Source organism: Balaenoptera ricei, chromosome 1 (genome assembly GCF_028023285.1).
Source record: "Balaenoptera ricei isolate mBalRic1 chromosome 1, mBalRic1.hap2, whole genome shotgun sequence".
Classification (NCBI taxonomy): Eukaryota; Metazoa; Chordata; class Mammalia; order Artiodactyla; family Balaenopteridae; genus Balaenoptera; species Balaenoptera ricei.
In genome coordinates this window covers 35,522,684-35,545,257 of record NC_082639.1, presented here as the reverse complement: position 1 = coordinate 35,545,257, position 22,574 = coordinate 35,522,684, and the positions used below count along the sequence as shown (strand labels likewise).

Genomic DNA, 22,574 nt, shown 5'->3' with positions numbered 1-22,574 from the left:
CAGCCCCTTGACAAAGGCTCCGAAGCCCCATGGATCTGCTGTGCCCCTCATGTCTCCCTGCCCTGATGCCACCTCTCCACTGGCAGTTCCCAGAGCAGAGCCTGACCCACAGGCACAGAATGCCTGCCGAGGCGGGGTGGCAGTGGGGGTCTGTCCTGGCAGGGAGCAAAGGGAGACGTGTTGGAGCCCTCCGATGGCCAGGCTTGCTAGTGAAATCTGTGACTCCTCTGCCCTTGAATGGAGTGGTTGCGGTGGGGTGAGACCTGGTGCCAGGTTAGGGGACTGGTTTGGGAGTCCAAACCCTCCTTTTGGGGCTGGGACATCTTCCCAGAGTCTGTTCCCAGGTGAAAGCTGGACTCTCTTTTGGACTCACCAGGCTCTAATTCACTGTCTGGGGGAAGCTGGGCCCCTGCAGCCTAACTGAGCTGGTTTAGCCCTGCGGCTCATCTGAAAATCCCTGAAAAGTCTCCGGAGAGACGTTGACTCCGGGTGTAGTTTGAAAAACAGATCAGGGAAGACCCCCAGGCCCACGCTGTAGGCCCCTGGACACCCCGTTCCTAGGTGTGAGTCTGGGAAGAGCTTTCTGTGGACAAGACTCGGGTGGGAGTGGGGGTGGTGGATGCCTTCTTAGTCTTCAGCTCATCTTGGTGCCAAGACCTTTGACTCTGGCGTGAGGAAACAGCTGGGAAATACTGCGGCAGTTTGTCTGGCAGGGTTGTAGTCAGAACTTACCCCTTGGTTCTGGGAAAACCTGGTGGGCCTAATGTCATTTTGTATGTATACATAGAGCACTTGGGCAGCATCTGATCTGGAAAATGACAGGTATTTGCTCTGTGACACTATAGCATGACAAAGACTACAGGCCCATCTGGCCTCCCCACTTTCAACTGGGAAACAAAACCCAGTAGTAATGATCTGTAGATAAGCACAATGCACATCTTGCAGAGTTTGTATATAAGGGTTTATATTATAAAACAATGTCCTATAAGTGTAAAAGTATATATATATATATATTTTTTTAATATTTATTTATTTATTTATTTATTTATTTATTTATTTATTTACTTATGGCTGTGTTGGGTCTTCGTTTCTGTGCGAGGGCTTTCTCCAGTTGCGGCAAGTGGGGGCCACTCTTCATCACGGTGCGCGGGCCTCTCACTATCACTGCCTGTCTTGTTGCAGAGCACAGGCTCCAGATGCGCAGGCTCAGTAATTGTGGCTCATGGGCTTAGTTGCTCCGTGGCATGTGGGATCTTCCCAGACCAGGGCTCGAACCCATGTCCCCTGCATTGGCAGGCAGATTCTCAACCACTGCGCCGCCAGGGAAGCCCCGTAAAAGTATATTTTTACACGTGTTGAGATTATGTTGCAAGTAACTTAAGTAGCATCTGTTTACAAACAGCATGTCACAAATGAACTGTCACCACACCAACTAATTTTGAGTGGGTTGTGTATACATCTGGCTACTGCAATAGGAATACTTCAACCATAATGCATTTCTCAAAGTCTCAGTCATTGGAAAGTTACAGACCAAGAATAACGTTAATGCAGATATGCGGTTCTACACATTGTGAGGTCAACCCTCCAATCCAAAACAAAGCTGATAATGATAGAGCTAAAGGTAATTTATTTTTTAAAAAAGTAAGAATAGCAGCATGACTAACTCCACACAAGGCTGATAATCCACTGCTCTGTAAGACGCCTTCCTGCAAATAGTGGGGATTCCAGCTCTTGGCACATACAGGAGTTTTGCCAGGTCGCCAGGGGTTCAGGGAAGCCAGGCCTCCTAGAGGGACTCTGAAGCAGAGATTTTTACTAGTCTTCATGCCATTTTACTTTCCAAATGCCAGATTTTAGTCACCTTCAACTAGAATGTTGCTAGTAAGAAGCCTGCTGTTGGACCTGAAAAGGAAAGGTAATGAAATTAGTTATCATTTGCCCATAACAACTGAAAAAGGACATGTGATTTTTGCAACTGTCCAAGACTCATGGGGGCAGCCTCGTGCTCCACTGTGGGGCTGTGGAGCTAAAGAGGTCTGTGTTTGCTCGATGGTATCAACTGATACTGAAGATGGTTGTGTATTTTTCATAGCTAATCTGTAGCTTTGGGGCTGCTGCTTTTGGAGACGCAGTCTGTCGCGGTCCCTTTGGGCTGCCATAACAAAAGACTGGGTGATTTATAAACAACAAACACTTATTTCGCACAGTTTTGGAGGGTAGAAGTCCAAGATCAGGGTGCCAGCATGGTCTGGTGAGGACCCTATTCCAGGTCTCAGGTCCTCATAGGGCCGAAGGGCAAGGGAGCTCTCTCAGGCCTCTTTTATAAACATATTACAGGCATCCCTCAGAGATACTGTGGGTTCCGTTCGAGACCACAATAAAGTGAATAATGCAGTAAAGCGAGTCACAATTTTTTGGTTCCCCAGTGCATATAAAAGTTAGGTTTACACTATACTGTAGTCTATTAAGTGTGCAATAGCATTATGTCTAGAAAACACAATGTATATGCCTTAATTAAAAAATACTTTATTGCTAAAAAATGCTAACAATTTTCTGAGCCTTCAGCGAGTTGTAATCTTGTTGCGGGTGGAGGGTCTTGCCTCGATGTTGTTGGCTGCCGACTGGTCAGGGTGGTGGTCGCTGAAGCTTGGGGTGGCCGTGGCAGTTTCTTAAAATAAGACAATGACGTCTGCATCAATTAACTCTTTCTTTCCCTTGAACACTTAGAGGCCGTTGTAGAGTTATTAATTGGTCTGATTTCAATATTGTTGTGTCTCAGGGAAACCCAAGGAGAGGAGGAGAGACAGGAGACTGGCCGGTCAGTGGAGCAGTCAGAACACACAACATTGATCGATTAAGTTCACCATCTTAGATAGGCGCAGTTCGAGGTGCCCCCAAATAATTACAATAGTAACATCAAAGATCGCTGATCACAGATCACCATAACAAATATAATAATAATGAAAAAGTTTGAAATGTGAGAATTACCAAAATGTGACACAGAGACATGAAGTGAGCAAATGGTGTTGGAAAAGTGGCACCGATAGACTTGCTTCATGCAGGGTTACCACACACCTTCAATCTGTAAGAAATGCAATATCTGAGAAGCATGATAAAGCAAAGCATGATAAAATGAGGTATGCCTGTAATTTCACCCTCATGATCTAATTATCCCAAAGGCCTACACCTCCTAATACCATCACATTGGGCATTCGGATTTCTACGTATGAATGTTGGGCGGGGGGTAGGGATAAACATTCAGACCATAGAGTAGTCCTTATCTAGGAGCAGGTTAATGAGACCAAGGTTTTAGCCCTTGTCTCTATGTAACAGTTGTCAGACTAGCGCTGGGCTGCTGGCCACATTTTGTGTAGCATTAGTCTAATGGGGTAACAGACAAAGAGGGTTGGGGGATAGATGGCTGAAGTCAAAACCGAGGTCTGAATTTGAGAGTTACAGGTATCCCCCACTTTTTCTCTTTTATGAGAGACCTGCCTTAGTACCTGTTTTTGCTGACCAAAAGAAATCCGAGGAGGATTCACGATTTTATGAAAAAAGGTGAAAAGCAAAAATAGCATTCAGCGTTTGTTTTGCAGGGAATTTTTATAGAGGCAGCTTGCACCCTGAGCAGCTAGAGTTGTAGACTGCCAAGCTCCTTCCCCGGAAACTATACTCAGCATCTCAGCATCAAGCCCCCAGAGCTCTGAACTGCGTTTGTGAGCATCTGTGCTTAATCTCGATTTATTTTGTGCACCTGTTAGCGAGATGCATCCTAAGGTAACTGCTTCTTGGCTTTATGCCATTTCAGCTTAAAGGTTTCACAGGAACACTCTATTTTCCGATAGTGGGGAGACCCGTAGAGCATTTCTGGGTTATGGCAGAGTCTATGGGGTCGCTATGGGAGTGGCAAGGAGGTGAAGGCCGCAGGAGACGAGGAAGTCCAACAAGGGTTTGGAAGGGACATCTGTAAGGATATGCTCCTTTTCCCCCTTATCATTCAGAACACACTGTATCTTTACATAGATGCAGGCATTATTTATCTACATAGGCATTTATTTATCTACATAAATTAATCAGAATTCTTCTGAAAGGGAGATATGTCCCCCTTCTCTATCACTTATCTATCTAGTCAATTATTTGTTTTATAACACCATGTACTCATGGATATTTATTTCATATTTTGGGTTATAATCCAATACTACTTTATTTATTTTGTTGCTCAATTGTTCCAGCTTTGGCTGTTGGTAGTGCTTTCAGTTGGCTCCTGTGTTCCTTTGACATTTTCCCACCAATGTAGGGTTTTTTATTGTTGTTGTTGTTATTTGTTTGTTCTTTACCACTTCCTTACTTCCTGACTCTAACAAGATGCTCCAGGCTCATGTTGCGTGTTTCCTGCTCCAGTCCTAGAATGAGCCATCTCTCCGAGGAGCCCTGTTTTGTTTTTTTTTTTTTAATTTTATTTGAGAATGATATTAGAAACCAAAATCTGGGTGCCAAGTGTGCTTACTGCTACTGGGGTATTATTGCTTCTAGGCCCTCTCAGCGGATAGAGCAAAGAAATATGTGTTTATACCAACTCGTGCATATATACATATCTATAAATATTTCTATATATAGCAATTTGTATTTATAGTAAACTAAACATCAGTTCATAAGGATGTCCCCAACTCTAATCCATTACCACATGGGGCAGGAGCAGTGCTTTTTATCTTAGACCCATCCTCTCCCTGACCAAACACAACATTCATCCCTATTATTTAATTTTTTAAAAGCATATTTTTAGAAATGAATCATATCTGATAGTGAGAGCTTATCCATAGTTAGAACTAAATGTACATTATGAAAATGATAAAAGGTTAACACATGATTATCAGTGAATTCACCTCAAGTATCAGATTTCTAAAAACGCTACTTAAAGGAGTTTTCTCCTGGTAAGAATAGCCAGGAAAACTCTGAAATAGAAGATCAATGAAGGGTGTTCCAGTCCTATCAGAAAGTAAAATGTAGTAGATTGTATTTTCCCCAATTGGCCACAGTATCTTCTCCCATTCCACCTGTTTTTCTTACAATGTGACCTTGATATTTGTCCCACTGAGAGATGGGGTCATTTCTCCTCTCCTTGGGTTTGGATGAGATTGACCCACTTGTAATAAAATGACTGCAGAGAATATGATGCTGCCGGGGTCAGAAAGATAAGGCAGCTTCTAGTTTGTTCTTGGAAGCATTTGCACTATAACTCTAGCTGCCATGTAAACAGTCTGTCTTTTCTGAAGCCACCATGCTGTGAGGAAGCGTGAACTAGCTCACACAGAGAGACCACATGAAGAAACCTTGAAGCTGCATGGTGAGAAAGGGACGTCTGACCAGCACCCAGTTGCTCCAGCTCCTCCCCTCCGACACTTCCAGTTCTGGTTAGTTTCTGATAACCGAACGAGCCCGAACCACCCAGCCAACACTTTCCCAAATTCCTGACCTACAGAGACTGTGAGATATAATAAAACAATTGTTGTTTTGAATGACTAAGTTTTGGGGTGATTTATTTCACATCAATATTTTCCAAGACATAAAACATCTTCGATATAAAGTCTCAATAATTAAAACAATGTGTTACCGGCATACAAATAGACCAATAGAAGAGAAAATCCAGAAATGGACCCAAATACAAACAGGAAATTAGTATGCATAAAAAGTGGCATTTTGAATCAGTGGGAAAAGTTGTTTCTTTTTAATAAATGACGTTGCAACAACAGATAACTGTCTGAAAAAATAAAGTTGGATCTATACTTTACATAATATATCAAAATAAACTCCAAATGGGTCTAAGATTTAAACATAAAAAAATAAGGGCTTCCTTGGTGGCGCAGTGGTTGAGAATCTGCCTGCCAATGCAGGGGACACGGGTTCAAGCCCTGGTCTGGGAAGATCCCACATGCCGCGGAGCAACTAGGTCCGTGAGCCACAACTACTGAGCCTGCGCGTTTGGAGCTTGTGCTCCGCAACAAGAGAGGCTGTGACAGTGAGAGGCCCGCGCACCGCGATGAAGAGTGGCCCCCGCTCGCCGCAACTAGAGGAAGCCCTCGCACAGAAACGAAGACCCAACACAGCCAAAAATAAATAAGTTAATTACTTAATAAAAAAAAAAAAAACTTGATGTGCTTAAAAATAGCTTTAAAAAAAAAAAAACAAACCCACAAAAGAACCAGAAGAAAACATGGGTAAATTCTCTTATAACTTTGGATTGGGTTACCTTTCTAACTAAGCTTTAAAATCCACAGACCTTAAAAGAAAAGATTAATCAAATTTACTAAATATAAAAGAAACTGAAAGGCAAAAATAAGAGACAAATGTCAAAAATATTTGTAACTCATCATTACAGATTAGAAATCAATAAGGACACATAAAATCCAGTATATGAATGGGCAAAGATTATGAAAAAGATAACACGTTAACACACAATTTCGTGATTATGAAAGTTTATAGAGGGCTTCCCTGGTGGAGCAGTGGTTAAGAATCTGCCTAGGGGACACTGGTTCGAGTCCTGGTCCGGGAAGACCCCACATGCCGCGGAGCAACTAAGCCCGTGTGCCACAACTACTGAGCCTGTGCTCTAGAGCCCACGAGCCACAAGTACTGAGCCCGCGTGCCACAACTACTGAAGTCCGTGTGTGTAGAGCCCGTGCTCCACAACAAGAGAAGCCACCGCAATGAGAAGCCCGCGCACTGCAACAAAGAGTAGCCCCTGCTTGCCGCAACTAGAGAAAGCCCGCGCGCAGCAATGAAGACCCAAGGCAGCCAAAAATAATAAATAAATACATAAATACATAAATAAAATTTATTTAAAAAAATGGTTGGAGAAACTCTCTAAGTCTATATACTGATTTTAAAAAGCTCTCCAAGACACACTATCTAGTAAGTGAAAAAAACATGATGCAGAACAGTGTGCACTATAGTATGTTGGACTTTGCCTAAGAAAGGAGAAAATAAGAATATATATTCACACTTCTTGCATCTTCATAAGGAAACTGGAAAGATACAACAGAAATTAAAACAAGTATGTTATTACTTGGGGTGAGAAGAATAAGGTAGATAGGAACGGGGGGGGGGTGGCAGTGAGCACTTTCACTGTATATCTTATCTTTTTCTGATCTCTGACTCATATTACCTTTTTGAGAATAAAATAAAATTAATTTGAAATAATGGCAATTCAGCTCCTCATATTTATTTCCCTGGTTTAAAAAAAGGCAAAAAGCATTCTACCACCCCTGAGAGAACTCAGGAGCATGAATGTCTGGTTGGAGTATTAAGTACTGTTTTGGAGGGAGTGCTCAGCGGCAAACCCGTCAAAACATAATTTTCTTGATTATTCTTTTATTTTAGGAGAGTAAAGGCCCATTGCCTGTGGTCACCCCAGTGGGCTGGGTTCACCTTTATCCAGTGACCCTCATGTTTAAGAGGGACAGAAAAGCTGGTTTCTCCAAGCTGCATTAGCCTCCCTTAACAGGTGGCTCAGACAACAAACTGATTTATAACAATTCCATGGTCTTAGCTTGCAGGTAAATATTTGTGGAAACATTTGATAGGCTCTTTTGAAAATACCCATGAATTCGATTTAATGTTATATGTAGACAAGTTCCACTGTCTTCTTGCAGAAATGGTGGTGGAATTGAGACCCATCTGGGTGAAATTGTTATGCAGATTATGCACACACACAAAAAAACTGCTTGTGAAATTTAGAGCTGGGTGAACAGAGGGGAAGAAAATTAGTCTCTGCAAGCTGCCCCTCAAAATTGACACCAAGGCCATCTAAATAAGGTTGCTAACTTGGTCCTCTTCTAAATAACAGAGAGACTCCTCCCAAGGAAACTTGCCTGACAAGCGTGGGTTACCTGGGTGTCCATGCAATTATTTTTCAAAATAAACAGAGTGAGAGTTCCATCTTTGCTTCTTGGATTTAAGTCAAGCTATTACGTATAAACTGTGTAAAGTCAGTATGTGAAGCTGAATGCTGCTTTGTTTTCCTCAGTGATTTTAAAGGAAATGGGTAGTTCCAATATGCCCCCCACCCTATTACATTCCTAAAGCATGCCCCTGTGTCTTGGCTCCTAGAATATTTTGAAAAATATTTAAGATATTTCTTTGTTATGTGCAACCCCAAATGCCGGTGTCTGTCTATTCCATAAGTGCTTTAACTCTCTCTATTGTTCATCACAATTGCTTTTTGAAGCCCCAAGTAAAATGTTGCCCAAAAAACATTAAGAAATTTTCTTTTTTTGAAATAAGCAACACATTAACCCAATTCCTAAGTCCTGTCTTTGCTTGAAAAATGTTGATCAGCAAAGAAAAAAAAAAAGTAATTGTTTTCAGGTTTGTTTGTCTTTTTTAGGGTAAATAGGTGGTAACAATTGTACTTTCACTTCACTTCAGCAACAACTAAAGCCATATTGTCAATTCAAAAACAGTTTTTGCTGTTCTTCCAGGAAATAACTCTATAGTGAGAGGAAGTTTGTCAGCAAATGCTTTTGGAACATCAGGCTGGGGCTGGATTCCTGAAGTTAGCAAGTGAGGGAGCGTGTGTGTTTGCACTCTGGGCTGAAAAGATGTGCCAGGTGTTTGTGACAAGCTGTGATGAGGACTGTAGATTACTTGGAATCCATTGTGTTCTTTTCCCTTGTTGGAAAAAGAAAGCTTCTGAAAACAAGCCCTTATTTAAAGGAAGCTGCAGTTAATCCAACAAGGCTTGGATGAAGTCCCTTTTATACAAACTGCTTGACAAAGGCCATTTGGCCCCGAGGAACCCTGTGAGGCCAGAAGCTGGTATCAACACCCCAAAGAGGGTTCAGATAGTTCAAAGCTCAGGACCTTCTTAAAGCATAACAGACTTTTATCGACCTTGGTTAGAATGAAATTACCCAGTACTGCAAGCAGAGGTCTTACATAGAATGCCAACAAACCCCATTAGAATGACTAACAGTTACTGAACATTTACAGGTGTCAGGAAAAGGTACTGACGCCTCCTCATGGGCTCCCCACCTCTTGAGGCAGGTTTCATTGTGATTATCCCCATTTTACAGATGAGGAAACTGATGCTTCCTAAGGGTGTTAAGTGGTGGAGCTCAGCTTTGACCCCCAGACAATTGGATCCACAACCAGAGAGCTTAACTCCGCATTGGGCCTGCTAAATGGTCCTGCCTAGATAGCAAGCAGGGTAAAAGTCTTTTCCAGCATTCACAGGGGGTGGCTACCATCTGCATGTGTCACCTCCAAAGTCTTACAAATGATTTTAAAAAGCCAACCCTTATGTACTCAGAAAGCATTAGAGGTTTTATTCCAGAAAAATAATTTGCTCATCTCCGTGCTGTGTCATGATTGAGTGGGGGCCATTTAAAAGGCAAGCGTGGGCCGGCAGAGATGGGCAGGCATGAATTTTCAGGGCGTCTTGCCTTTAAGGTACACCAGGTCCTTGCTTCACCCCCAGATCACTCTGAAATCCTAGAACCACTAGCACCTGACACAAATGACTCATTGTCCTTGGCCTCAAAAAACAGCAAGCCTACTTAGAATACAAAGCACATTTGATGGGAGTAAACTGCCACCACCGGCCATAGACACACCTTCCTTCCTGCAGGATCCATATCCTGGCTGAAGAGCGGGGATGGCTTCCTGGCTGCTCAATCTCACTTCAAATGTTATTTGAGGATAAGGAGTAGTGATGACGCAAGCCCGTTAGCTCTCATGATTCATTCACCAATGTCATAGAGATGTCCCACCCTTTTCTTAACCCTTTGTCCCTGAAGGCATGTTGGTGCTCCATCCTTGCCCACACCCTGAGGAAGGGACGCTTGTTCTGATTGGGGCATCGGAGTGGGTGTGTGTACCATAGCACGCAGGAGTGGGCTTCCTGTTCCCGTGGGAAGAAGTGCCTTTTCCCAGGCATGAGTGGTGCTGGCCACGAGAGGATTTCCACTCAGGAATGCTCCGACGCTCCTGGGGTCTCAGGTGGGACCTACTTTCCTCCTTTCCAGACCCCAGGAGAAAGTGAGAATGTGGAAGAGATGACTATTCCCACTGCAGGGAACCCAGGGAGGCAGGGCTGGGGGGGGGGGCAGCCTGCTGGGGCCACTCTGTCCAGCTGTTCTGCCACCTCTGGCCACTGGCCTGGGCGTGACATCCCTCGGGAGAGGGTATGGTCATCCTCTGCCAGGTCTGCTGAGTTCTGTTCCTCCCAGATCCAGTTACCCAAGAGATAACTGACCACAGGGTGCCACAGATGGCTACCTCATCACACTGGGCACCTGTGATGTCCAATTATAAATCCGGAGTGGCAAGTTGGAGCTGGTGGCTTGGGAGGAAGTTGTCCCGTGAACCTGGATGTTGGATGTGAACCATCTGAGGTAATTATACTGGAGTTTCAGGGTGCTTTGACTGGGATAGAGGAGGTTTAGCAAGCTCTCCCTCAGGGCTTTGCGGAATACCATGGCCCCAGACAGGCTGGTCTGCCTTGAGCAAGTTAGGAAACCGTAGAAGCTGTGATGTCTAAGCGTTTCCCTAGTTTCAGGTGTAGGTCTGGGAAGCGCCACTGGGAATATATCCTTTGACCTTACTTCAGTGATGACCAGGTCAGAGAGCTTGTTTTCACCAAGTCTCAAGCCCAGTCCCCGCTGGGATTACGTCAGGCATGCTCTGAATGCTGGGGCACGTCCAGGAGGTCAGCGTTGGCAGAACAGGAGCAGGGAACAGCCAGCCTCCAGGGAAGATGGGGGTTGAATGAAGGAGGAAGAGGGCAGGATGGTGCTACCTCCACCGCTGGGAGGCTGGACACGACTGGGAGCAGGAAATGGGCAGCCACCCTTCAGAGGCTTGCAAAGAAGAAGAGGTGCTCTACCTAATCAAAGGGGTACCTGTTTACAATAGAATAGAGGTTCCTGCACACACAGTGTGCAGGAACTGGTGTGTTAACACCAGTTCTTAACCCCAAGAGAGCAAGTGAGACCCCTGGAATTCCAACCATTCATTCATTCGACAAGTTTTTATTGAGCCCTTACTCCCTGCCAAGCCTGTGAGCATATTTGTGACTGGGTGTGCAAATGCATTTTGTTTTTCTCATCAGCTGCTTTTTTTTTTTTCTTTTAAAGAGACAGCCTTTATTTTAAGGATTTTACATTGAAGACTCAAAAAAGTGGCAGGTTTTTGGAACTTACCGATCTGTATTTAAAAGGAACTGTTGACAAAGATTCACAGGAAATAATCTGAACCAGTGGGAAAATACAGTTAATACTACTGAAACCTACTAAAATAATTCCAGGACATATGGTTTATCGAACATAATGATACCTCTAAATGCTGTCACTGATATGAAACTGATTGCTTCTTACTTTTCTAAGCACACAGTGGTATAATGAACAATATTCAATCACTTCTGTTCTTTCCTGAATATATAAAAATTAAAATACCAATTTAAAAACTAATATATTCTTTGCTTTAAATGTTTCTTACAGATACAATTTCAATATTTTCATTCAATAGTGATGTGGTTTAAGGGATTTTTCATTCACGAGTCAAACAACAATCTACCGAAAAGGAACTGATAGTCTATAGGCTCATCGTGCAAATAAAGAGTTCAGGAATGCAGCAACTGACGTTTCTAAAATACAAAACAGACAAAATTCTTAGAAGATACATACAATAAGCTCTACTAAGCAGCTGGCCACAGAACTAGAACATTTGATAATTTTACTGGTGATTTCAATAGGACTCCAGATGTTTCTAAACTCAACTTGAACTCTCATCTTAGGCTTTGTATTTTGCTTTTCTAGTTTCACTGATGACACAAACATGATTCAAATCCCTGAAGTATTCATTATAGTCAAGGGCATATCCTACAACAAACTTGCTTGGAATTTCAAATGCAACAAAGTCTGGTCTATATCCAACACTTTGAGGGGTCCTTTTCACCAGCAAACTTGCAACCTTGACCATCTTTGGATTATGCTGTTCGACCAAGGGAAGCAAGGTTTGCATTGTTTTGTCAGTGTCAATGATATCTTCAACAATCAAGATATTCTTTTTTTTTTTTTTTTATTTTTTTTATTTTTTTTATTTTTTATTTTTTTTTTTTTAAGATATTCTTTCCAGTCAAAGTTGAGAGATCATCTCCACCAATTACCTTTTTTAAAAAATTATTTATTTATTTATTTATTTATTTGGCTGCGTTGGGTCTTCGCTGCTGCACGCGGGCTTTCTCTAGTTGCAGAGAGCGGGAGCTACTCTTTGTTATGGTGCGTGGGCTTCTCATTGAGGTGGCTTCTCTTGTTGTGGAGCACAGGCTCTAGGCGCTTGGGCCTCAGTAGTTGTGGCATGCGGGCTTAGTAGTTGTGGCTCGTGGGCTCTAGAGCGCAGGCTCAGTAGTTGTGGCACACGGGCTTAGTTGCTCTGTGGCATGTGGGATCTTCCCGGACCAGGGCTCAAACCCGTGTGCCCTGCACTGGCAGGCGGATTCTTAACCACTGTGCCACCAGGGAAGTCTCTCCACCAATTACTTTTATGTCACCTGTTGACTGGTCATTACAGTAGCTCTTCAGTCTGATAATCTACCGTCATAGGAATGGATCTATCGCTATTTCTGTTCAGTGCTTTGATGTAATCCAGCAGGTCAGCAAAGAATTTATAGCCCCCCTTGAGCACACAAAGGGCCAGGATGTGATGGCCTCCCATCTCCTCAATCACATCTCGAGCAAGCCGTTCAGTCCTGTCCATAATTAGTCCATGAGGAATAAACACCTTTTCCAAATCCTCAGCATAATGATTAGGTATACAAAATAAATCCAGGTCATAAACTGGTTCATTATCACTAATCACGACGGTGGGGCTGCAGGTCACCCTAACGGAGCTGGCTGGTGTGTGGGCTGAGGGCAGTCGGGGCTCTCATCAGCTTCTTAAAGGGGACGCAACTACCCCAAGGCTAAGAGCCCTGGGTCTGCCACAGGGAGGGGTTGGGTGAGGTGGAGGAGGAAGTAGGTGCAGGCTGGGGACCAGGACACCTCGTTCTTTTGCTTGCTCAGCATTCATTCCTGGTTCTTCTAATAGCAGCACCCCAAGTCTCCTTTGGGAAATATAAGCAAATCTTTGAAAAGCAGTGATTGCTATATGTCACTTCAAATGATTGTGAGGAATGGAACACCTTGATAGTGTTACTCATAGGAGCAGTGGGGATGTATCTGGAAACGTGCTGGACCTAGAGGCAGAAGACCTGGGATTAAATTCTGCCTAGAGGCAGAAGACCTGGGTTCAAATTCTGCCTCTGCCTCTGTACTCATAGAGCTGTTAGCACATAATAATTGGACCTCTGATTCAGCAGGTTGAGTTGATATGTTTCAGGTAATAGTAAAACCACCACTGGTCTGTAAACCCTACCTCAGGACCACTCCATGGTTCATGTCCTAGGGCTTGTCTGTATCCCCTGGGTAACCTCCATTTCTGTATGCCGTCATCTGCCCACCACCTTCTGTGTTTTCAACTTTCTCTAGTATGTCAGTAATCACTCCTAAAATCTATCAATCCTACCACTTTTTCAGGTTTCCTCACCCCTCCCCGACCCCATCCTCACTTCCCTCTTTACCTGGCCTGATTGTCTGGGCCATCATGTCAACCACTGCCTTACCTACAGCTCAGCCCTCTTGCCCCTCTCTGGCTTTATCAGACTTGCCTGGCAAGGCCCCAATCCTGATTAAATTCCAGGCTCCATCTTCTCCCCACCTGCACACTTGGAGTGGCTGGAAAACAAAACATTCAGCCACCCTCACTGATATCATTTTAAATTCATGCCGCTCACCTCAAGGGGGTCCTGATGCTGCCTGGCAAGCCTACCACACTCCATTCTCTCTCCAAAGCCCCAGGATGATGAACCTGCACCTTCTCTTCTCTCCTCGAACCCCAGCACCCGCTCCCCACTCTTCACTCTCAGCTGATGACACTGCTTCCTATTTCTCTGGAAAGACAGAAGCCATGGGAAGAAAACTCCTTAAGGCTCATATCACTCACCTGACCCTCCTCCTTCCTCAGAGGGAACCTCCCTGCTCCTGCTCAAAGCCAGCCCTCCACCTGTGCGCTCAACCCCACACCCCTCGATGCCATTAAGGACTTCCCACCCCCACTGTTCCTTCTCTCTTCCTTCTGCATCATCAGTTTCCTCCCTCTCCTGGATTATTCTGACCAGCATACACATGTGGTCTAAAAGCTCCTAGCCTTGAAAAAATCCTTCCTTAATCCCACACTCGCCTCCCATGTCGGCCCCATTTCTCTGCTTCTTTTATAGCAAAATTCCTTGAAGGCATTGTTTCTACTTCCTCTGCTCCCATACCCATGCATCGCTCGGTTGGGCCTTTGTCCCTGACAAATCAGTGACATTGTCCTTGTCAAGGTCACCAGTGACGGCTACACGGGCAAATTCAATGTCAATTTTCAGTTCGTGTTGTCTTAGTTGACCTAGCCTCAGCATTTGGCGTAGCTGGTGAAGCCCTTGCCCTTGAAGCGCTTTCTTCTCTGACCTCCAGGGCACCTCCCTCGCCTGTCTGCCTCTCACCACGCAGGCCGCTCCCCAGTCTCTTTTCCTGCTTCTCCTCCACTCCCTGACCTCTGCTGCCCGAGTGCTCCAGGGCTCAGCCCTCAGCCCTCTTCTCTTTCTGCACTTCTCTTTGGGGCCTCACCTAGATGACCAGCTTTAAAAAACCATCCACTTTTTACTGGTTCCTCAATTTATATTTCTAGCCCTTACCTTCTGCTGCCTTCAGGCTAGTTTATGCTATTGCCTACTTAGTATGTTACTTGGATGAATCACGGGCATCTCACAAGTAACATGTCCAAAACTGAGGTACAGATTGCCCTTCCAAAGCTGTCCCCTTCGCAGTCTCCCACAACTCCATCCTTCTAGTTGCTCAGGTCAAAACTCTGGAGTTATTCTTGCTCCCTTTCTTTTTCTCAAACCCCATATCCAGTCAGCAAATCGTGCTGACTTCACCTTCAAAGTACATCCAGAATCTGAGCACTTCTCCCCGTTTCTGCCTGACCACACTGATGCCACATTCCCCTTCTCCGGGATGATAGCAACGGCTCCCTAACTGGCCGCCCCACTTCTGCTTTGGCCTCTTCTAGTCCATTCTTCACACAGAAGCCGAAGAAGGCCAGTCCTTTGGTCCCCGACTCCGATCATCAGTGGCTTCCCATCATCTCACGGAGGGAAGGACCCAGTGCAGCACCACCTGAGCTGGCTCTGGACAGGCCTCTCATGCAGCTCCTCCCGTCTCTCCCCACTTACTGAACCCCATCCAGCCGGCCTCCTTTCTGTTGCTTGAACAAGCCATGCTCTTGCTTCTCCATCTTTGTTCCCTCTTTCTGGAATGTTCTTCTCCCAGGTATTGGCATGGTTGCTCACTCACTCTTATTCAGATCTCAGCTCAAACATCCCCCCTTCAGCGAGTCTCCCCCTTTTCCGACTAACTAATATAAAATAGCAGCCCCGGGACTTCCCTGGTGCTCCAGTGGATAAGACTCTGCACTCCCAATGCAGGGGTCCCGGGTTCGATCCCTGGTTGGGGAACTAGATCCTGCATGCATGCTGCAACTAAGAGCCCACATGCCACAACTAAGAAGTCCACATGCCGCAACTAGAGATCCTGCATGCCACAGTGAAGATCCCGGGTGCTGCAACTAAAACCCAGCACAGCCAAAATAAATAATAAATAAATAAATATTTTAAAAAAAGACTGTCACCCATAGAAGTCACAGCTATTAAAAAAGAAAAAAATAGCAGCCCCTTCCACAACTTCATCACTCGAAGCTATTTTACTTTCTTCATAGCACTAACCATTATCTGAAATGATCGTATTTATTTCTTTACTTGTGTATTGTCAACCTTCACCACCAGAATGAAAGCTGTATGGCGGCAGGAACTCTCCCCAGCAGCTAGCACAGAGCCTACCACGTGGTTGCCAGGGCTGCCATAGAAGGTTGTGAAGGTTGTTCACTGCACCAGAGCTCCTGGCTGATGGGCCGGTGGGTGCCAGTATCCAGCCTGCTCTCTGCTCTCCATGCTGTGGGGCATCTAGCAGGTGGCCTTTTGCTATTTTGCAATGCTTGCCATATGGGCTGGCTGTGGCTCTGTGGTGGGCATTTAGTAAGTATTCATTGAATAAATGGCTGACTAATGGATGGGTAGACCTTTACTTGTTTTCTTCTGTGGGACTTCACTCAAATTACCTTCTCATGGCCTCATTTTATTCATCTGTTAAGGAAATAATTAACATCTATCTCATAGTACAGTCAGGAGGATTAAATGAAATAATTCATTAAAAAGCTGGCCCAAATCTGATTACATTTGTAGGACATATCCAGAATAGGCAAATCCATAGAGACAGAGAGCAGATTAGAGGTTGCTGGAGGCTGGGGAGGGGGAAATGAGGAGTGATTGCTGAAAGAGTGGGGAGAATCCTTTTGGTGTGAAGAATATGTTTTAGAACTACATAGAGTGATGGTTGCACAACATTCTGAATGTACTAAATGCCACTAAATTGTGCACTTAAATTGACTGATGTGGTGAATTTTTTGTTATGTGAACTAGGTTATGCTATGTGAATACCTCAATTAAAACAACAACAACAACAACAAAACCACCTGGCACAGTGCCCAGGACATGGTAGGTGTTCAATGAATATCTTTTGAATCCTGTGATTTCCTTTTGCTTCAAAATCAAACCCAAACCCTAAAACTTCCTAGGCTCTTCACTGCCCCATCCAGGATAATCTCCACTTTCCTCTCATTTATTTCAGGAGTATTTATTGTTGTCATTTTAGATATTAGGGATTTGAAGGGGAACAAGACAGACACAGACCCTACCTCCAGAGTTTACAGGCTCATAGGGCACTCTGACAAGTAAAGAGAAAATCACAATGCTGTGTGGTCAGGGCTATGGGGGAGAAGGGCCAGGGTCTTCAGGGGGCACAGAGCGGGGAGGAGGGATCCAAACTAGGGTGCATCTAGATAAAGAGGACCTAAGTTGGGGCCCATGTGATGGGAGGAACAGTCAGCCAAGTGGGAGGTGGACATGTGGGGGGAGAGGATGAAGGTTAAGGTTGGAGGAAAGCAGGGGTCCCAGGAAGAGCGCATGCAAAGCCTGGGAGATGAGAGCATGGTGGGTTCTAGGAATAGGGAACAGTTTGGTGTGACTGCAGCAGAGAGTGTGAGGTGTAGGTGGGAGAGTTAGGAAGGGGCCATTGGCGGTAGGAGTTCAGACTGGGAGCCAAGATCTTCAAGGTCCTGCATGAACTGGCCTCCACTTTCCAGCCACAGTTCTACCGTGCCCCACTTGCAAGCCCTGGCAGCAGCCCTCGCTCCGCTGTGCCCTGCGGGTTCCTGTGAACTCCTGTGCCAGCATGGCTTAGCTCATGGAACCCTTTTTCCCTTAGATATTTACTGAGAGCCTGCCCTGCGGCAGGTGCTGGGAACCCAGAGACTGTCAAACTTGTTTCCACCCTGGGAGAGCTCCCCTGCTAGTCTAGTTGGGGAGGCAGCACAGGAAGAAACAATTACAAGATCGTGAAAGCAATGCTGTGACAGACGGTGCTCTGGGGATGGAGGAGGCGGGGCTTGCCAGGTGGAGGCGGGGCTTGCCAGGGTGGAGGCGGGGCTTGCTGGGCTAGACGGAGGGCTCTGGGAACGTGACTCCATGAGGGTCTGAAAGGACAAGGAGGCACTCGGCCTGGGGAAGAGGAGTAAGGCAAAAGGTAGAGGTTCAGAGCCTAGCTTTGTGGGGTCACAGGATCCTTGAGATCCAGATAGAGGCTTGTACCTTGTCCAGGTAAACACACATACACACAATAACCCCCCAAGGGCACATACACACTCCTCAAAAGGCCTCTGAACTCACACTCCCCGTTGACCTCCACACACACACACACACACACACACACACACACAGACACGCTTACATACACTTTTGCAGGCAGTTTTGCGTCTTCTTGGTCCCTCTGGCTTTGCCTGGAGAATGCCTACCCCCCTCCCCTCTGGTTCCGGCCGGCCGCCTTCACAGGCCGTCCCTCTTCAGCTCTGGACTTCGTACCTGTCACCGGAAATTCACTTGTTTATCAGGGCCGCCAGCTTGAGCTGCTGCCTGCTGAAGACTGCCCCCTCCCTGGATCCCAGCGGCACTAACCCCGCAACCGCCCGCGCCCCCGGCACTGGGGGTGGGGGTGACGCCTGCGCCAGAAGGTTCTCCGCAATTCTTGGGAAGATGTAGCATTAGTCCTCCCTATTGGAGGCTCTGCTCTCCGCCCTCACCTGCGGCTTCGGCCCCGCCTGGCTGCTGCGTCCGCAGGTGAGTCAAGCTGCAGTTCTGGCCCGCCCACCTGGCCGGGTCCTGCCGGCTCTAACTGGAAGCTCCTCCGCGGACAGTGCACAGTTCCTACAGGTGGGGAGCAGAGGGAAAGACACTGGGGGGGCCTGGGATGGGGAACCCACAGATCCCCGAGGGCTCTTGGGAGCAGGAAAGGAGCTACAAATCAGGGTGGGGTGCGTGTTTGTCGGTGGAAGAAATGTGACCAGAAGGGGTGGAGTGGCAGTCTGAGGGTGTGTGTGTGTGTGTGTCCTTGGGAAGAATTCACAGGGACAGGGCAGGAAGGAAAGGAGTAGGAGTAAAATCTTAAAAATGTCAGGTTGAATTCAACTCATTTCAATTTAACAAAATCCTTTCTGTTTTTTTTTTTTTTAGGACCCAATGCCTAGTGCCGGGCTCGTGGTAGGCACCCAATGAATGTTTGCTGATGAATGGATGAGTGAATGATTTACTCCTCCTTTCTAATGACCCCCCACCTACCCTCCCCCCATATTCACTCATCTCACAAACATGTGTGGAGCGGCTGACTGCTAAGCTCTCTGCCAGCGCCAGGGCGCACGCTATTCGGCCCAGCCCCTGACCAGGGAGCTGCCCATCTAGTAACTGGCCAGGGCAGTGAAGGGGGTGATGAGGGGGGCCCTGGGACAACCTCACAGGCAGGTATGGTCTGATTTGGCCTTGAGGGATGAGGGACTCAAAAAACTGAGGAGGGGGTGGCTGAGAAACAAGAGGGCAAGGCAGGGTGTGTGTGTGAGTGTGTGTGTGTGTGTGTGTAGGTGTGTGTGTGTAGCACGGGGAGGGAACTGGGGGCTGTGTGCTGGATTGCGTGCTGGATTGCGAGGCCTTGAAGGATGTGCTGAGGAATCTGCACGCAGCCTTGCGGGCCTGGGGAACTTGGGCAGGATTTTTAAGCAGGGAGTAATGGGGTCAGATTTGAGCCATAGGCCCATCACTCTGAGGAATGGATGAGAGCTGAGGAGAGACCAGTTAGGAGGTTATTGCAAGAGTTGAGGTACAAGATGAAGGTGGCTTGGACTGGGGCAGTGGCGGCGGGGCGCAGAGGAGGGGCATAGGCATTCTAGGGATATTGAGAGGAAGAACTCATGGGGCTTGGTGACAATGTGGAGTTGAGGAGGGAGGGCATCATGACAGTATTGATATTAAAGAGTATGGCCAGGTACTCCCCTAAACTAGGTGCTTCTCTCTTAGGTGCTTTCCTAGCCTGGACACTCCTCCCAGGTCCTCCTCTGATTCAAATACCTCCAGCCCCAGCTGTTCCTCCTCCAGGTACTTCTGTAACCCAGATGCTCTTCCTGTAGGTACTCCCCAGAATCAGGTGCTGCTCCCCCAGACACTCCTCTGGCCCAGATGCTCTTCCTCCAGGTATCCTGAGCCTATATGACCTTCCTCCAGATATTCCCTTAATTCAGATGCTCGTCCTTCTCTAGATCCTTCCCAGCCCTAGTGATTCTCAGCCAGATATTTTCCTGATCCAGTTGACTTACATTTGGCTACTGCTAGAATACAGCTCGCCGCCGCCCCCTGGGGCAGAGGTGAAAGGACAAGGAATGTGCCTGAAGGGCTGAGGGTAGCGGTGGTGGGTGTGGACGCAGGGCTTCTGACTCAGGAGCAGAGGGGCCAGGCTGTGTCTGGAGCTTCCTGTCCTGGGTGGAGCCCAGCACCGCCCTCCATGCGTGGTCTCCACTTTGCCCATTACCTCCCAGCAGTTGCTGTCGTCCAACCCCTGGAAGCCAGGCCTGCCTCTGCCCCACCTACCATCCTCAGCTTACCAAGCAGGGGAGCAGCCTGGGCTCTGGGCCCTGGCGTCAGAGACCTGGGTTCAAGTCCTGGGACTTTGGCTGAGTTAATTCACCTTTCTGGGCCTCAGAGTCCTCACCTGGAGAGTGGGGATAATGTTTATGCCCGCATTACAAGGTTCTGTAAGCACGTTGCCTGTTGACTGAATCATAAGTTGTGCTCAGTAAATTCCAGCACTGAGTTATTTTTCCAGCCACTTCCGGGTGTTCCCTTACAAACAGCCAATTTCCGTGGCTCGGCTTGTTTTTCTCCTGCGGGCAACTGGTTATGGTCAATTGTCCAGTCTCCGGAGTTTGTGCAGCGCCCTCACACAGCTGTGAGTGTGGCCTGGAACATGCGCCCTGTGGCCATCCCTGACATCCAAACGTATGTGTATGTTCCAGGACTCTGTGCCCTGCGGCTGCCTGGCGTCTGGGAGTCTCCTTAGAGCCAGGGCTCTTCTGCCAGAGGCTGAGGCTCACCAGTGTCTTCTGGCCCCTCAATGAGTGAGGCAAACCGAAGTGAGTGACAGTGGGAGGGAGGCTGAGGAGAGGATTGGGTACCCCTTAGATGCTGAGGTTGGGGGGAGGAACTTGCCCCACTCCTCTCAGTTTCACCAGGGAGCCAATCCGGGGCCCCATCCCTAACACTGTCCCTTTCTCTGCAGCCACTGGGGAGCCCTCGGAGCTCCCCACAGCATCCGCCGTATCCCCTGGACTGGGCAGCGGGGCCCGGGCATGGCCTGTGCTGGTAGGGGTCGTGCTGGGGGCTGTGGTCCTTTCTCTCCTCATCGCACTTGCTGCCAAATGCCACCTCTGCCGCAAATACCGTGCCAGCTACCAGCACCGCCCGCTGTCTGGGAGAGGGAAAGGGGTCCGCCCTGAGGTGGGTGAAGATGAGGATGACGATGGCTTCATCGAGGACAATTACATTCACCCTGGGGTTGGTGGGCTGGGGACGGAGGGAAGTAGGGACCACTTCTCCCTCTGAGCCCTCATCTTCGGACCCCCCCCAACCCCTATGCCTGACAGCTTAAGGTCAGCAGATACTTTGTGGGAACCGCAAGCCTCAGGGACTTGGTGGCTAGGGCTTAAGGGCTGACCAGGGGTAGATCAATCCTCCCTTCCTTGACACTAGCCACCAAAGTGACCATGACCCTCTCTTGCTCAGTAACCCTAATGGCTCCCTCCTGTTCTTGGGATAAAGCCTACCAAGGCCCTGGCTATGAAATCAGGTCTCTGTCAGCCTTTGGTTTCCTTTCCTGCCTTTCCCTACTTTACTCCCTACTTAACCAATTATTTGTTATTCCTCCCCCACCTACCATGCTGTTTCTCCATGGACCTTTGCTCACCCTCTTCCCTTGTCTCCCTGCCCTTCTCTTCTCCCAAGTCCTTTATGACAGTGATGAGAATACCTGGCCAGTAGACCCCATGGGGCCTGCCTACCTGCCAGCATTTCAAATGTGCCCAGGTGATAACATCTTAGCAGGTGAAAATCATTGTGCCAAGTTTCTTAGGGAGATTTTTTCCCTATCAATCAAGTGGTAATCTAAATAGTTATAATATATTATGTTTTTCACAGATACTAATAAATCTATTTTCATTTTAAATAAAAATAGGAAGAAGTCACTCATATTTTATTTTCCTGAACTGAAACTTGTGCATAAACATGTCCCTTGTCGCTCAAAGCCATGACAGTGCTCGGACATCCCCTCCCTGGGACACCTTCCCAGAGCCCCTCCCTTCCTTAACACCTGTGAGTTTCCCTACCAGTCTCTTACCACGTTTAATTTTAATCTTTATTACAATTTGCACTAACCCCTTACCGGGCTAGACTGTGAATTCTCTGAGGCCACAGTCTGCGCCTTCCTCTGTGTCCTCAGAGTCTCTCACACGGCAGATGCTAAATAAATATTTGTTGACTTTGTTGAATTCCCGTGGAGTCTACTGTGGAAGACTTTATCAAGAACCTTGGCAGAGAGGAGAAGGACAGAGTCATTGTTGCTGGGGGGGAGTTTGGGGCAAGGGAGGCAGTTTCAAGATGGCAGAGTCTTGAGTTAAGCTTCTTTGGTTGCAAGCAATGGAAAGGCGTTTTGGGGGTGAATTAAAGGGACAGCTGACTCAGGAGGGCAGGAAGCAGATGGTCCCAGGCACCTGAGGTCAGGCATGGGACCTCTAGTGCTTTGTCATTTATGGGCACTTATGAGGCTCCATGCCTGGGACTTCCAAACTCTTGATTCTGGGTCTCAAGTATTCAGGTGCTAGAATCTGATTGGCCCAGCTTGAGTCAAGGATCTACTACTGCGGGGCTTCCCTGGTGGTGCAGTGGTTGAGAATCCACCTGCCAATGCAGGGGACACGGGTTCGAGCCTTGGTCCGGGAAGATCCCACATGCT

The 22,574-nt window shown here is 47.0% G+C and overlaps 1 protein-coding gene and 1 long non-coding RNA gene across 13 annotated transcripts; one reads left to right on the top strand and one right to left on the bottom strand.

Annotated features, from left to right (window-relative positions):
• Positions 1-1,610: 1,610 nt before the first annotated feature.
• Positions 1,611-18,627, bottom strand: LOC132364629 (uncharacterized). Of its 2 annotated transcripts, none has more exons than XR_009502856.1 (4): positions 18,328-18,627; positions 17,983-18,109; positions 2,989-3,082; positions 1,611-1,902 (listed from the first exon to the last, which is right to left on the bottom strand). It is a non-coding gene; the product is annotated as an uncharacterized LOC132364629 (long non-coding RNA). The 2 variants fall into 2 exon arrangements; XR_009502857.1 differs by lacking the exon at positions 2,989-3,082 and adding an exon at positions 2,548-2,668.
• C1H1orf210 (chromosome 1 C1orf210 homolog) lies at positions 17,718-22,110 on the top strand. Of its 11 annotated transcripts, none has more exons than XM_059920455.1 (5): positions 17,718-18,364; positions 18,758-18,784; positions 19,702-19,765; positions 20,584-20,700; positions 20,847-22,110. In XM_059920455.1, exons 4-5 carry the CDS (start codon positions 20,682-20,684, stop codon positions 21,167-21,169), a joined length of 342 nt encoding a protein of 113 aa, XP_059776438.1. In that variant the 5' UTR covers positions 17,718-18,364; positions 18,758-18,784; positions 19,702-19,765; positions 20,584-20,681; the 3' UTR covers positions 21,170-22,110. The 11 variants fall into 11 exon arrangements, with proteins under 11 accessions (XP_059776438.1, XP_059776390.1, XP_059776418.1 ...); XM_059920407.1 differs by lacking the exon at positions 19,702-19,765 and adding an exon at positions 19,592-19,669; XM_059920435.1 differs by having other exon boundaries at positions 17,718-18,457.
• Positions 22,111-22,574: the final 464 nt, after the last annotated feature.